This window comes from Podarcis filfolensis (assembly GCF_964270895.1).
Source record: "Podarcis filfolensis genome assembly, chromosome: 2".
In the NCBI taxonomy this organism is placed as follows: domain Eukaryota; kingdom Metazoa; phylum Chordata; class Lepidosauria; order Squamata; family Lacertidae; genus Podarcis; species Podarcis filfolensis.
The window spans coordinates 65,553,901-65,571,015 of NC_139605.1; the positions used below are offsets into that span (position 1 = coordinate 65,553,901).

A 17,115-nucleotide genomic window follows, 5' to 3' on the forward strand; every position below is an offset into this window, starting at 1 on the left:
ACAGAATCAGCTGGCAAGGACAGGGTTAAGCACCACACTTACCTGTTGAGTCTTCACTGCAGGTACCCTCCAACCCCTACAACCTAGCTGGAAATCCTGTATTTCCTTCCTTAATTAAATAAGACACTCATTTAGATTCCAGCTTCCTGCAAAGGAAATTGTATACCAGGTAATCAATAAATAACAGCACTAAAAAAAAATCAATAAATATTTCAATAATCATTTCCACTGGACCAAATGTGGTCCAGTTCCTGTGGGAAAGCACTAGCCCAACTGATGGTTAGCTAGTCACCAGCCTTATGCTGCTAGACAGTTTGTCCATTGCTCATGGAAGGCTACTTAAGATTAAGTAATCTCTTTCAACCCTATTACATAATAACTATTCTGTTGCATTGTTCTATATTGTTATATAGGTCATGCTCTGTTTTAATGACATTCACAGTTCTCCAGCTGTAGATATACACCCTCAGCTTGCTTTTGGAGCTCAAATTAGACAATATTTAATGATTCCTAAATGTGAGATGTCATATCCCCTCTAGGAGGAGTTTTAACATTTAAACTAATAGGCAGTTCGTTTGCTTTGTTCAAAACATTTTGGACTCTAACTGCCTTTGGCATTGGTTTGATTAAATGCTGATTTAATTGTCTGCATTGTGCCTACAAGAAAAATGAAAAGCACGCAGAGATTTTTTATGATGGTTTTTCTTCCAGCAAAGAAAATGAATAAATGGTGGTGGACAAAAGGGGTACAGTTATGTGCACGCTGACATCAGCACCATACTCTGACGTTCCAATGATAATATTAGACAAAGAGATACTAGGGACCAATGCCAAGGGCTGGTCAACGGTGGTTTCAAGCCTCCCACTCTGCTCTCATTTGTCCCCTAACTCTTGTCCCACCCAACCTATGTGTTGGGAAGAAAAACATAATCCAAAGAATATACTCCCATAGGAACCCAAAGAGTAGACGGAGCTGCAAGTACACAGCAACTACTATATTCTCTGGGGAAATAAGGGGTATATATTTTACATGCCTGCAAAAAATAGGTGCTGGTGGATGTAGGAGGGAGTATGTAGACTGTTCCCATTCAATTCTGGTTACAGTGGTGAAATATACTCGGAGTCGAGAGTGGATTTCATGCTCTTTATTCAGCTCATAGTGGTGAGGAGGGAATGAAAGTCCCCTCAAAGTATCTGCTTTATATACATTATTTACACAATGGGCTGCACGTGATCGGCTAATTCCGGAATTCTCCTGTAGGCCAATCAGGTTGTGGATTCACTTCTATCTGGAGCTGGATTGGGTGGCTCCTGCCGACCAATCATACTGCTGCATTGTTCTAGGACCAGTCAGACTGCTGCATTCTGAATCCTATTGTTCTAGGACCAATCAGACTGCTGCAGTTTGGATCCTATTCAACTCAGTACATAACAAGTGGTACCTTGGTTCTCAAACACCTTGGTACTCAAACTACTTGGAACCCAAACACTGCAAACCCAGAAGTTAAGTTTTCCATTTTGCGAACTTTTCTCGGAAGCCAAATGTGCTCCATTTTGAGTGTTACGCTTCCGTTTTGAATGCCACACTTCCATTTTGAGTGTTACACTGAAGTCTGTCTGTTTTTGCTATTTATTTTGCGTTTTTGTTTTTGCAGCTCTTTTTTGTTTTGTTTTTGTGACTGTGTGGAACCCGGTTCAGCTACTGATTGATTGATTGATTGATTGATTGTGTGACTGCAGTACATTGTTTATTGCTTTCATTTTATGGATCAATGATCTGGTTAGATAGTAAAATTCATGTTAAATTGCTGCTTTAGGGGTTGTTTTTAAAAGTCTGGAATAGATAATTCCATTTTGCATTACTTTCTATGGGAAAGCACGCCTTGGTTTTGGAATGCTTTGGTTTTGGAACAGACTTCCAAAACGGATTAAGTTTGAGAACCAAGGTAGCACTGTATTTGCTTCATAACCTGTTGGATATACCAGTTTCACCACAAACTGGTGCAAATGGCATAGTGAAACCAGAGGGGCAACACGCATGATGAACTGCTTTCTGTGAATGTCTCACTAAATTGGAGCTGCCTCTTATAATTTGATTTCAAGTGCCCCCGATGTAATTGTATATTTGTGTCAATGAGGGCCCCATTCCTGCCCCTCTCCACCTGGCCCAGAGTGGGGCCTGACAGGCCTCATAAGGACTGCTGTGGCTGCTGTCCAGCAAGGACCTGAGTATTTTGTTGGGAGTTTTTGCTGTTGTTGCTGATTTTACTGATATTAACTTTTTGTAGCTTTATTTTTATGCGGAAATTGTTCAGTTTGGTTATGTAGTTTTTAATGTGTTTTATTTATTTTTATGACTACTTTGCTATATTTGTAATTAGGTAAATATTTTCATATTGCAAGCCACCTTGAGTGTTGTTTTAACTGTGGAAAGGCGGCATACAAATAAAATGATGACGACAATGATGACTATGTTCTGACAAGGATGCAATGTTCTTTCTACCACAGCATTGTAGACTTTCACAGGCTTCTTAGAAGGCAGCAATATGAGCTGAGAATAAAAACAAAAGACCTCTGTCCATCTTTTACTAGATATTCTCCAAGTCCTCCTTATTGTATTTTTTAAAAAAATATTTTTTATTAACTGGCCAATCACATCAAATTAAATCACATCACATAAATTCCAAATTACAAAGCCAAATTTTTAAATTTTGTTGGGGGAACCCATACTTCAAGATCCAAAGGGGGATTCAGATCATCTTCTTATTACTGCGTTAATGTCCAAATCAGTCCCAATCAGTCCAAACAAAATTCATAATTCTATCCAGTGTTATCTTGGTGTTTCATATAATTGTTCATATAATTTCTATTTTTCCTTTACGATCTCTTCTGTTAGTCTCCTTAAGCCGATAAGCAAAATAATAATCCTGTGTGGATTTCCCGTTCCTCCACTAAGTCCAGATGGTTTCCATATATCTCCTTCGTAGATAACATCGCTCTTTCCATCATAAATTTGGCATTTGTCGCTCTTAAGTCCCACCGAGAAGTTGATCCACGATATGTAAACAACTCTATTGCTCTCTTTCTCCTCCCAGACCCAAGAGCTCCAACAATGCCTCCCAAAATGGCGACGGCATTTTTAACTGCGTCATTCCAAAACTCTTAGCTTTCCAGCTTCATCTTGAAACATTGCTTTGGTTCGAAAGTTTATCTCCACACAGCCTTAAATCAACAGCTTAAGTCCTTAGTTTCTGACTCATTAGGGGAGGGGATTCTTGTTAAATCACATAATAAAAAGGAAGGGAGGTTTTTTCCCCCCTCCCCCCTCAGTTATACCGTATCTTGACGTATCTTGTCTTGTTATCAGAGATCTCTTCTGTCAGCAGTCTTTACTCCCCTTTTTCCTTGAAGCATGTGAAATTTATCTCGTCCAAATTGTTTCTTTTGAAGATGCTTGCAACTAGCGGCGTGAATCAGGAGGGCTTTGTGCCTAGTGCCCCCACTCCCACAAATTCGGGGGTGGTATAGGGAACAGCAGGCAAGGGCCGTCCCCCCCACAATCCTGGGGGGGGGGTTAAGGAGGCTAATTACCCCCATCATAGCCTCCAAATTACCTCGTGTGGGTCGGAGAGATGTTATTGGCAGCCATCTTCCGATGCGCCACCTAGTGGCCCCCTCCAAGTCCTCCTTATTGTAAGCCCCAGAATTGGTCACAAAAGGACAAGGTTCTAGGCAGGCCAGTAGTAACCACAGAAAGGCAGGACTGTAGACACATTCCAACCTTCAAATTCTGTTCACATCCTGCAGATCTATTAGCAAAATTTATGAGTAGTTTTGGGACATCCATGGTAATGAATCTGTGCATTCTCTGCTTACAGGCTATGCTGCTCTTTTGAGTTGATTACTGGTAGAAATTAAGAGGAGGAGCAGTAGTAGTAGTGTTTTAATCTATTACCTGTCTATAACCCTGAGCTCCCAGCATGGCTTACAACTTAGAATGACTTAAAATCACAAAAATATGGTGGGTAAAGAGACTTGTATTCAGCTTTCCCTGAAAAGTGTATAATGAAGATGCCAGATGCAGAAAGTGCATCTCTTCTAATACTAGACTATGGAGCCATCAATAACATTGAAAGTGGATTCAGGAAACAAAAAAAGGAAAGGCATTCATAACTAATGAAATTTCTGATTTTTACTACAGCAATATGGAGTGATGGCCATTAGTCTAGATGCTTTTCTACAAAGCTTTCTAAGATAACTTCCTTAACATTAGCATTCACACCAGACTTCTTCAGCGAAGCACTACAAGAGATGTTTTAGTGTGTTTTGAAAGCTGAACACAGCAGGATTGCAGCTGAGAATACAGTCATAATGGGAATACTTTAGTACTTGTGGTTTTTTACACTGTGGCTTTTTGAACGGTGAATATATCCTGAGATGGCAACTTAAACCGTTGCTATTGATACTGATCACTGTTGGATATAAGAGACGAATCAGCAGAAATAATGGGGGGTGCTTTCAAGTCAGTGTAGATGTTGCATATGTTCCAAATGGATTATTGCCAACAGATTTGTGTGTTTTTTAAGAACTCATTGGATTTTCTGCAAAAAGTGTTTATCAGAATTAAAATGGGGGGTGGAGGTGACTAGCAATTTGTTGCTAACAATGCTATGTGGATGCTGCAAAAAACTTGCATGGATGAGGAATACTGTTCCACAATAAATTCCTGTCTGGAAGTACCTTACATTTAAACTTTTGGAACAAGCAACGTTTTGTCTGATAAGACATAGATGATGAGTGTTACATGAATGGGCCTAATCTCTCTGTTTTCCAGGGATTTGTTCTCTGCCTTTGCTACAAGCTTTGAATGTTTAAAGGGGGCTCTGTTTCTCTGTATATTTACAGCTTCATCACCCCTGTGGTCAGGGGACTCATGCTATTTCTTGATCAGCTCTTATATTCTTCAGGCGATGCTTACATTCATTTTTCCTCCTGCAGTTTGTTGCCCATCCCAACTGTCAGCAGCAGTTGCTCACCATGTGGTACGAAAACCTCTCAGGCTTACGCCAGCAGTCCATTGCTGTGAAATTCTTGGCTGTTTTCGGAGTCTCCATCGGCCTTCCATTCCTTGCCATAGCATATTGGATCGCTCCCTGCAGCAAGGTACAGATTGGTTAAGGTGCATGTTTGTTTATCATTACTTACACACTGTAAATTCCTGTGGGGCTTGATACCAAGGCAGATGCTTAACTAAGACCACAAACAAATATTGACATCGCGGTTGTAAGAGGGCTAGAAGAAAGTCTCAAGGGATAGGAAGGAACCATCCAGCCAGCTCTGAAATTGTTTTGAAATTTGTTCCCCAAAGTGCTAGAGATGAGGAGAAGAATGCTATTTAGAGACAGGTGGGGAAAGCACAAATAAAAATAGGAAATAAGGGATGGCATAATGGACGTGGGTGGCACTGTGGGTTAAACCACAGAGCCTAGGACTTGCCGATCAGAAGGTCGGCGGTTCAAATCCCTGCGACGGGATGAGCTCCCGTTGCTCAGTCCCTGCTCCTGCCCACCTAGCAGTTCAAGAGCACATCAAAGTGCAAGTAGATAAATAGGTACCACTCCGGTGGGAAGGTAAACGGCGTTTCCGTGAGCTGCTCTGGTTCGCCAGAAGCGGCTTAGTCATGCTGGCCACATGACCTGGAAGCTGTATGCCGGCTCCCTCGGCCAATAAAGCGAGATGAGCGCCGCAACCCCAGAGTCGGCCACGACTGGACCTAATGGTCAGGGGTCCCTTTACCTTTACCTAATGCCAATTTTACTAGTTATTAGGGGTCATGTGTGGATGCAATTTTTGAAGAATCAGCTAAGAAACCTTGCTCATGTTGTTACTACTACATGCACATCCTCTTCGGCTGGGTAGCCCAACAACAAGATGACTGCAGGTTTCCTATCTGTCCCTTAGGCCTAATGACTGCTATCAACCCAAGCTGCCACATGCAGTACATTTAAGGGAACTGTCACATGAGGAAGGTGACACTGTAAGGCACTGTAGGTGACATGGTGCCCTCCTGATGTTATTGGAATACAACTTGCATCATCCCTGATCATGAGGTTAATGGGAGCAGTGGCGGACTTTGGGCTCTTAAATTTCAGTGGCACCCTGTGCTATGGTAAAATTCAATGTCCCCCCCCCCCCATGTGCCTCTTGCACTCTGTTCCACAGCATTGTTTTTGGCACCTCCTGCAGGGCAGTGCCCAGCGGTACCGTAAAACCGCCTCTGATGGGAGTTGGAGCCAAACCGCATCTAGAAGGCAACATTTTCAGTGTCATAATCACCTAGGCATGGTTTGCATTTAACAAAATGAAAAAAACAGAGACAAAAACCAGACAGTAACTGAAATCAAGGCAGTAACGGAAACCTGCTAAGCCACTCATGTCCAAGCACCAGCTGAACAGACATCAGTTAGAGAGATATCCAAAATATTAGGTTTTGGGAAAGGGAGAAGCATTGAGATGATTCTGAAGGTCTGAGGTTCTGCATTATTTATCTTCCTACAAATTATATTTTTATGAAGTTTTGAAAGCTGTCATTCCAAGGACGATTTCCACAGCTTTCATCACACTAACAAAGAAAATAAAATATTGATGCAGCCCTGATCGAACATGGAATTTTTGACATCACTAGAGAAGAGCAGTTATATTAAAAAGAGTTTCTATGCAACCTTATTTCCGTGGCAATGCATGCAGTACTTTGATTGTGTGATGTACACCTGGGTCTCTGCTGGTGTAGGATGCAATTCAGTGTCTACTTACCTACAATTCCCACTGAAGTCAGTGGGCATTCTGAGTAAACATGTATCAGATTCCACAAATCCAGAGATGTGCTGCTTCTGCATATAGCTGCTTATACAAATAGTATCAATGTTATCCCCACCAACACCACATACACACAAAAAGTCATTAGGGCAAAGCAGCAGTTCTTCCCTATATTGTTGTAGGTAGACACTGCAGAACAAATATTATGAAATAAGAAGCCAGAGTGCCTTGGCTAGAATAAATTCTAAGCACTGGATTGACTTTTCACAATTATGTAAAAACATAAACCACAATTCTAATAACGTAAAAACAAAACCACAAAATGCAGTAAACCACTGTCAAAATAAAAATAGTTAAGATAGGACCTGAAAAGTCTAGAAAGCTGGAAACTGTAAAACCAAAATCAAAACAAAGCACCGTAGTTACACCCATTCTAGAATGATTATTCATCCAAAGGCCTTCTTAGTCTTAATTTAAACAGGTGCCTAAAGGCAGATAACATTGGGGCTTGGTAGATCTCAGTGAGTTGGGGTATTTTACAAGTTTTGTTCTGCAGGGAGAAAGGGATGTACGTTAGTTTGGGGGATCCTTCAGGCTTTTCACTGCCAGCAGGGTTGAAATGAGAGGAAAGGTGTTTTTTTAATATTAAGCAGCCTATACGTAATATAAAATTCTCAAGAACTTTCCTCAGGACAATATTTTCTGTACTCCATATGAGAATATCCATCCATAGGTGTTTGGACCTTTATGCTGAGTTGTTTATGCAAAAATGTGCTTCAAATTATATCAACACTTCGTGAACTTGCTATGTTAGTATTGTGGAAGCTAAGTTTCAGGTCTGGCAAAAGTATTTGTGTGTGCTGTAAGCTTTAAAAGAGATGTTTTGGCTTCAAAGAATCCTTTGTTTATATGATTAAAGTGAATATAGAAGCACTTTGGAAATATTGGGATAAAGATAATATATTTTGATCTCACATTTGGAGAAAACCATTTAAGTCTTTATGAAGTCCCCTAGGTTTTTCAGAAGTGTGACAAGTTTGTAAATTTGTTTGTAGTCTTTTCTTTCTTTCTCTCTTTCTTCTTTTTTTAAAGATAATATTTCTCTCTTGAACAATTACTGGTACATTATTGCAAGTGTTTATTGGCAAAGTTGAAACTTTAAAATGTTGAAACTTCATAGTGAAAACTTGTTACAATGTGATGGAGTGGGCCAGGACCAAAGTAGATTAAACAGCTATGGATCAATTTGTTTTAATCTAGATATGCCCCACTCACATACAATGAGAGAGATAGGAGGCCAGTATTAACAGCAGAAAGAGACACTTGGGTGAGGACTATAAAATGCTCTCCTTTGTCCATGGCTTGAAGGTAAAGGTAAAGGGACTCCTGACTGTTAAGTCCAGTCGCGGATGACTCTGGGGTTGCGGCGCTCATCTCGCTTTAGTGGCTGAGGGAGCCAACGTTTGTCCACAGACAGTTTTCCCGGGTCATGTGGCCAGCATGACTAAGCCGCTTCTGGAGAAACCAGAGCGGCGCACGGAAACAGCGTTTAACTTCCCGCCAGAGTGGTACCTATTTATCTACTTGCACTTTGATGTGCTTTTGAACTGCTAGGTTGGCAGGAGCTGGGACCGAACAACGGGAATTCACCCCGTCGCGGGGATTCGAACCGCCAACCTTCTGATCAGCAAGCCCTAGGCTCTGTGGTTTAGACCACAGCACCATCCACATCCCATGGCTTAGTAACCTGCAATCTCTTCCCCCCAAGGAAGCTGCCTTATATGGAGCCAGAGCATTAGTCCACGTAGCTCAGTACTGTCCAGACTGACTGTTAGTGATTCTCCGGGGTTTCAGGCCAGTTTCTCTCCCATCTCTATGTGGAGATGCCAGGGGTTGATCCTGTGACCTTCTGCATGTAAGGCAGACGTTCTACCTCTGAGCTATGACCCTCCCTTTCTTTTCCCATGTGACCTCACTTCTAATATTAGAGTTTCACTTGGGAGGAAAAATATGCCGGGACATTTGTTGTACCTGTTGAGAGATACAGAAGAGGCAGTAGGAGGAATTAGCCATCCCAGTCCATCCACCGTTTTTGCTCTTAAAATCAAACCCATCCATCTCTCACTTCCCTTTCCATGTGATAGGGGCAGAACGCATGGATTGTTGATCACATATGTAGTGTTTAGGGATGCTTCCGGCATTATTGCTTAATTAATACTGTTTATACTGATAGGGGTTTTTTTAATCCGGCTTTTTAGGTTGTTCACCTAAAGCAATTTCATTGCTTCATCACCCAGGTGGGAGATGTGCATGAAACAAATGCATGTCTGTCCATTTTAGGCACACTGATGTCATAGTGTTTTAGCATTTTTGTTGGACTTTTCAGTGTACTGAATACGTTAACATTCTTTCTTCTATTAGATTCAGGGCCTCTAGTGTATACTTTTAATAGGGTTGCCACACATCTGTGACTTCCCGGACATATCCAGAATCCAGCTGTCTTTAGCAGTGTTTGGGCAGAAATTGAAAAAAATGTCTGGGGCAAAAAGGTCCAGGAAAAGATGTCCAAACTTATGGCAGCCCATGGCAGCAGTGCCATTTTTGCCAGTTTTTTAAAATATAAAAATAACTCAAAAATGACAAATAAATTGTGACTTGGCCCCCCAAAAGCTAAAAACAACTCAACAACTTTGCAAAAAAAAAGCTCGGATGTTCACCTTTTGAAATATGGCAACCCTACTTTTAGGTCCCAGGAGGTAATGACTTATAAGTACAACTTCTGGGCGATCCTTACTTTGGAAATGTCACATGTACAAGTGCATAGGTACCATCAGCAGGACTGTGTTAGAATACCTGTAAGTGAAGTATTTGTGTTTCAAATGCATGACTTAGAAGTAGATGCCACTGAAATTTATGCCTTACTCTTAAATAACGCTTCAGGCATTGAAATTGTTCCATGTAAACCTGAAGAAAGTCTTGCTTTTCTTACGGCAGAAATGTTGAAGTCAGCTTCATGGCTTTGTATGTCCTTTGTCTTCAGCTGGGACAGACACTCCGGAGCCCCTTCATGAAGTTTGTGGCACACGCCGTTTCTTTCACCATTTTCCTTGGACTCTTAGTAGTGAACGCCTCAGACCGATTTGAAGGAGTCAAGCTGCTACCCAATGAAACTGCCATGGATCATCCCAAACAAATATTTAGAGTAAAAACAACACAGTTCTCATGGACAGAAATGCTCATCATGAAATGGGTTCTGGGTAAGTGGAAATGCAATCACCTATTGTTCTCGTAGGCACAGGTCAAGGGGACCCAGACCGATGGCAGTGAAGAGCAGAGAGAAAAGTCAGGGCTAAAAGCTGGAGCTCAGGGATGCCTCTGAAAGGGGCCTTCTCTGTGGAATCTTTCATCCCCTGCCAGTAACATTACATCAGAGGTACCTACGTGGAGTCCTGCAGATGTTGTCGAGCTACAGCTACCACTCTCTTTGATCATTGGCCTAATTGGAGCTAATGGGAGTTGGGCTAATGGGAGCTGGAGGCCAATAGCATCTAGGAGGGGCACAGATTCCCCATCCTTGGTGTTTAAAATAAGACTATTGCCAACAGGAATTATGAGGAAGGCATGAAGAACCAGTGGTGAGGTTGTTGGCTAAAGAAGTGAATTGGTATCTGCCCTGTGTGTGTCCATGCGAAGATTTTGGTACCCTGCTCATAATCAGAGAAATCTTTATCACTACTGCTCTAGGCACTCTGGAATAATGTTGGATTTTATTCATTTATTTATTTATTTTTATCCGACTTTCTAGAAGAGTGTCGTTTGATTTTCTCATTTAAATTGCTTCTAGGAAGTTATACCATTCTGTTTAATTGCTTGCCAATTCTGATACAGCTTTATGAATGTTTTCGAGGGCTGATAACGAACAGTGTAGCTCAGCTCAGTTGCATTTGTTTTGAGCAGTGCTTGAAGTCCTATGGGGGAGAAAACATTTGCCTACATGATTGACTGCCCTCTCTCTTGCTATCCATCGGTAAGCAAATTATCTTGGAAATCAAACACTAAGACTGTCTCTACTTTTTTCCAAACAGCCTTGGTGATCTTGTATAACACGCCTGATCTTTCCAAGCCAAATTGTGCCAATGCATGGATCTTATAATTCCCCAGTGAAAATCTGAGAAAATCAGTAAGATCATAGCAGACAGCATTGACATGAGAGAACAAAGTTTACATGGGAGAACAATGCACAAAGCCCCCCAGAAGCTGCTTTACTGGGTGCTGTTTCACTTTCTTTTTTTATATATATATAAGTTTTTATTGATTTTCCAACACATATTAAAAAACAATACAAGACAATACATAAACAAACAAACATATAAACACGTATAATTTCTTAACCTCTTTTTCTTAAACCTTGTTTCAACGACTTCCCCATACCTCCCTTTTCTGCATCCCTGTTTTAAATTTTCCCAGCAACCCCTAATTTTAATACTTGTAATACAATTTCTGATCTTTTTCCTCTTGTCCAATTACTTATCACTTTACTTACTTATAATTCACTTTCTTTGATCCTTTTTCTCTTACCCAATTATTTAATCCTTTTTCTCTTACCCAATTATTTATCACTGCAATTCTGTTTTACATTACCCATGACATTTTAGCACTCATTAATTTTACAACAGTTCTTAAGATAAACTTTAAATTTCTTCCAATCTTCTTCCACCGTCTCTTTCCCTTGGTCACGGATTCTGCCAGTCATCTCAGCCAGTCCCATATAGTCTATCACCTTTGTCTGCCATTCTTCCAGCGTGGGTAGCTCTTGTGTCTTCCAATACTTTGCTAAAAGAACTCTTGCTGCTGTTGTCGCATACATAAAAAACGTCCTATCTTTCCTTGACACCAATTGGCCTACCATGCCCAGGAGAAAGGCCTCTGGTTTCTTCACGAAAGTGCATTTAAGCACCTTTTTCATTTCATTGTAAAGCTGTTTCACTTTCTTAGGCTGAAGGTCAAACCACTTGTGATGTGTCTCATAGTTTACTCTGGCATGCTTGGTTTATTTTTTATAAATAAATAGCAGATGTGATACGGGGAAGCCCAAACTGGATTAGGTCCACTGTGTATTGGCAGGAGGTGTAGCTCTTTGCCCCTGCAATGGATCCAATCAGACTCTACCCTCCTCAAAATATTATTATTATTAATAATAATAATAATAAATACCCCGCCCATCCAGCAGGGTTTCCCCAGCCATTCTGGGCAGCTCCCAACAGAATATTAAAAACACAATAAAACATCAAACATTAAAAACTTCCCCAAACAGGGCTGCCTTCAGTTATCTTCTAAAAGTCAGATAGTTGATTTCCTTGACATCTGATGGGAGGGCGTTCCACAGGGTGGGCACCACTACTGAGAAGGCCCTCTGCCTGGTTCCCTATAGCTTGGCTTCTCGCAGTGAGGGAACTGCCAGAAGGCCTCAGAGCTGGACCTCAGTGTCTGGGCTGAATAATAGGGGTGGAGATGCTCCTTCAGGTATATTGGGCCAAGGCTGTTTATACACCTGCTGTTAGTAATGAGAGAAAAGGTCCCATTAAGAATAGCAAGTGCTGGGTGCCTCCTTAGGAAAATAGGAATCGGCTTCATACTTAGTCAGACCATCCAGCTCAGTATTATGCACAGAGACTAGCAGTGGCTCTCCAGAATTTCAAATCTGGGTTTCTCTCAGAGCTCCCTGGCAATGATGGGGATTGAACCTGGGATGTCCCACATGCAAAGCAGATGCTCTACTACTCTGCTCTGCTGTGTGGCTACTAACCAAAATGACTATGTTCCCCCTCAACTGTTGGAGGCAGCATGCTTCTGAATCCCAGTTCCTGGAAACTGCAGGAAGAGGACTGCAGTGCTCAGGATCTGCTTGCATACCTGAATTTAATTTCTACACCTGCTGTGCCACAACTGACATGGTAGCAGGTGGGCCCATGTTTTTTTCCTGGGTTGCCCCAGGCTGACATGGTTCTGTGAAACGAAGGAAGCCTCCCATGCAGAGGTGCTCCAAATTCTACCTGGAAGATTTGGAGCTGAGTTCTTTTTGTCAAAAGCTGATACCGTCCTTCAGACAATGGAATCTCCTGGCTCTGAGCCTGCTCATTTACAGTGCAAATAAAGATATGCAATCTTTCTGCATCCCAAATGAAAGTGCGTTAAACAACAGTTGTGTGGGATATTAGATTTGGGAAAGTGAATAAGCGACAAGCTGTAAAAAATTCATGAATGACAATATGAATTATTTATTTTTTAAAATCATATTGAAATGCCTCCCAGGAGATCTGTATTTTGAGAAAGGAATGCTTTTTTAGGTAACAGGTGCACAACAAGTGAAGAAAATTCAGGATATTTGTTTGTCCTCCCTGCCCACCCCCTAGATATCTCCCATTTTCACTACTGTTCTCTGAGAATAACTGCCCACAACCTGTGCAAGCTCTCTCTGCAGCCTAGATAAAGAATATAACATTTTATATCTTGCTACAATTTTTTTCTGGTTTCTCCCCAATTATTTTCTCAATTACATCACAAATGAAACCGCACTCAGTCAGGATGATAATATTTGGAATTAAGCAGAGTGAACTGAATTTCAATGAAAAACTGATGTGAAAACTGGTGCTGGGACATTAACAATTCTTCATAGCTGAGTTTTGGGTGGAAAATAATGAATTACTACAAGATTTCTCCTGGTTGCTATTGGTGTAGCATAGTGGCTATGGGCCACCTTTTGCCCCACACTTTCTAATCGCAGGTCCACACTTTAAAGCTCCATGTCTGAGCACTTCTTCTTTTTTACCTGCCTCTTTCCTCAGGAAAACCCATGCTTTGACCCAAAATCCGAACAAACAGCAACCTGGGTTTTCCGAAGATTGCCATTTACTCTGACTCAGCAGTATAGACTAGGCTTTTGTGGGTAAAATGCCAGGGCAAAAACAACAACCCAAGTGATCAGACATGGCATTTTAAAGCGTGGATCTGTGTCTAGAAATGTGACACAAAAGGAAGTCTGGATGAGCCCTAAGCTACAAATCAGGAGGTCCTTGGTTTGAATTTTGCTTCTGCCATGAACTCACTAGGCGGCCTTAGGCCAGACACCACCACTTAACTTAGCATTGCCATACGTCCGGATTTTCCTGGACACGTCCAGGATTCCAATGACGGAATTAGCGTCCAGGAGGAATTTGGGGAAATCAGCAAAATGTCCAGATTTTCACTTCTTGAAATATGGCAACCCTATTTTAACTTCTCTTACAGGGTTATTGTGGGGATTGCAACTATAAAATGTACATGGAGTGCTTTGAGGACTTGGCAGAACTATTGTGGTTGATGATGGTTGTGATTTATTATCCTGAGAGTCAGTGAATATTGGGAAGGGCAGCTATAAGATAATATAGATTGCTCTGGCCACTAGGTTTTTGCGTTCCAGGAAGGACCACATTTTGGGTGGAGCTGGAGAAATGCTGCCTTTGCCATTTGCTCAGGGGAGACAGTGTTTTTGCAAGTTTAATGCAACGTCTGGTGCCTGGGCATAGAGGGCATGGCTGAGGATTTTGAGGTACACACCTTTGCCAACCTTGCTGATGACATGATGCCAAGTTTGTCTGCCCTCCCCTCCCTTCCCCAACCCAGGTATGATATGGTCCGAATGCAAAGAAATCTGGGAAGAAGGCCCCCGGGAATACGTCATGCATCTTTGGAACCTGTTGGATTTTGGGATGCTTTCGATCTTTGTAGCTTCTTTCACTGCCAGATTCATGGCTTTTCTCAAGGCATCAGAAGCACAACAATACGTGGACCTGTATGTTCCCGTTGATGACCTCAATAATGTCACCCTTCCTCCTCAGGTTGCCTACTTCACATATGGTAAGAGAGGGTTGTTACTTAATACGTTTTTGTTGCTCCGGCTCAGATTATTACCGGAGGGAGAAGCAGCAAAGTTCTTCTCCTGAAGGTCAGGGAATGTTTGCAAATTATTCATTAAATGTGTCCAGTTGAGCCAGTTTGTTAAAACAACTAATACAGAATCAGACAAGTCTGCTCTTAAATGAAATTCCAGATTTGTGTGGAGATCAAACCGAATGCAGTTGTATGAACAACCTCAAGGCCACACAGGAGAAGAACCTCTGCATTGTTGAGGTTCACCGTACAAAAGGTAACCTACAGATGAAGGGATCTGCTTTGTGTTTCCAAAGAAAAAGAGACCGAGTGAACGAGACATTCACAGCTTGATAATATGTATGTACATTTAGCAGGTGAAACTCCTGGGGAAGCGTTGGCATATGACTCACTGCTAGGGTAGGACCCCTTAGTATTTCTCCAAGGGGAAAAAGGAAAAGAAACATTTGGCGAAAGTTATCACTGACTGCCAGCAGCTCCTTGGTAAAAAGGCACGAGGTTAAAAAAAATAAAATCAAAGTTTTCTCTGGTCTGATGACAGATGGCAATTTCCAGAAGCAGGTTTTGCAAAACTAAAATCCCAGTTCAAGGCACCATTCTCACACTGTGAGCTTGTTGTCAAAATGCATTGAGACAGATTCCTCTAGATGAGGAAATACAAGTGAGGCCAAAACTGAATGTTCAGTGGCCAACATGCATTTGGAAACCCAGCATGTCTGCGCTGTAAAGGTGATGGTGGTGATTTGCAGGCAAAAGCATGCAGGTGCAAAGAGGGGGTGCTTAACCTTCATCTTTTCCCTGCTTTCCAAGCTGTTTTCCCTGCCTGATATCAAATATGCATGCAGAGCTTTCATGGGGGGGGGAGCATCGGGGGGGGGGGGATTGCAGGGGAAAGTGGAGGGTTAAGCACTACACCCCTCAGTATTTGCTTCTCACTTTCAAATTGTGTCTGTAGTGCCTCCTTAAATGTAAGGGGTGATTTGTGTGCAGAAGTCCCTGGGTTTTGCCTGATCTCAACCTCCTATATTCCAATATACATCTTTGGAATGCACAGCAGAATCTGTTTCGGCCTCTAGAGTTTTGGATTTTGATGTGTTAATGTAATTTGTCAACAATTGTAGAAACAGGATTGTAGCTGTTTCAGGACTAGGTCACCAAAATAGACTGAAATGTTTTTCTTCTGTCACACAAAGTTGCCATAAATTTGAGCCATACATCTTCTGGGCTCTGTTGATACAGTTGCCTGGAAAAAAACCTGCAGAACAGGGAAGCCAGGAAAGAATAACAGTATTCAGATGTAATGTGATACAATGTACTTTTATCGAATTTAGAAGATTTCTTATAACACCCAGATGCAGAACACTTGGAAATAATTTACATTTTCTCTAAGAAAATGTGTCAGGATAAACTTTGTTCACACACATAGTAAAGCAGTCACTAAGCAGGGCATGCATATGGATTATATTCTTTTTTGACACTGCTAGACCATTTTACCTTTCTGCTATTACATATTGTGGGGTAAGTGCTCCCTCTTGTGGAGCAACTGTGTAATCAGCGTTATTCCAAAGTACAAAATGAACCAGCAAGAAAGGATTTTCCTGTAATGTAATTCACAGAATTCTACACAAAAATGGAAATACTAAAATATCAAACTAGTTATCATAAAAGTAAACATTCAGACAAGGGCCTGTCAGAGACTTGATATTTCTGCCTATTATTTCTCTTCTTAGTTATTTGTGTGTCTGTCTGTTTATAATAGCTCAGAGTCAGCATCTTTGTTCTGAATAATCATAGTATTGGATGGCTGAGTTTCCTCATTTCTTTTTGTAAACATATTTGCTAAATTTAAGTGAAAGAAAAAAAGGAAAAGACAACAGAAGCCTCTAAATACTACACTAGATTTTAAAAAATTAAGTAAAGGAAAAAGATAATATAAATTGGAAAACAGTGGTACCTCGAGTTACAAATGACTCAGGTTACAAATGCTTCAGGTTACAAACTCCGCTAACCTGGAAGAGTTACCTTAAGTTGAGAACTTTGCTCCAGGATGAGAACGGAAATTGCACACCGATGGCTCAGCAAAAAGCCCCATTAGCGAAAGCGCACCTCAGGTTAAGAATGGTTTCGGGTTAAGAACGGACCTCCGGAATGAATTAAGTTCATAACTAGAAGTACCACTGTAAGTTATAGGGGGAATGTCATCTGCAATGTTTTTTCATTCTGGTAGCTGATAAAAAGAGCCCATCCTTTCTCTCTGCTTCTAACCTAGTGGCTGATCTGCTGTGCTTTCCCTGTATCCCTGATCTGGGACCGTCCCTATCATTAGGCAGTGTGACGTGATTGATTCATGTGGCAGATGTTGGGAGCAAT

The 17,115-nt window shown here is 41.4% G+C and overlaps 1 protein-coding gene across 1 annotated transcript in view; it reads left to right on the top strand.

Moving 5' to 3' along the window:
* The window catches only part of TRPC7 (transient receptor potential cation channel subfamily C member 7), a 110,523-nt gene that overhangs the window by 64,957 nt on the left and 28,451 nt on the right, over nucleotides 1-17,115 (top strand). Inside the window, exons 4-6 of the mRNA XM_083600065.1 lie at nucleotides 4,999-5,163; nucleotides 9,857-10,073; nucleotides 14,479-14,712. Coding sequence (XP_083456191.1) covers nucleotides 4,999-5,163; nucleotides 9,857-10,073; nucleotides 14,479-14,712 — 616 coding nt within the window. The remainder of the gene's footprint in view (nucleotides 1-4,998; nucleotides 5,164-9,856; nucleotides 10,074-14,478; nucleotides 14,713-17,115) is intronic.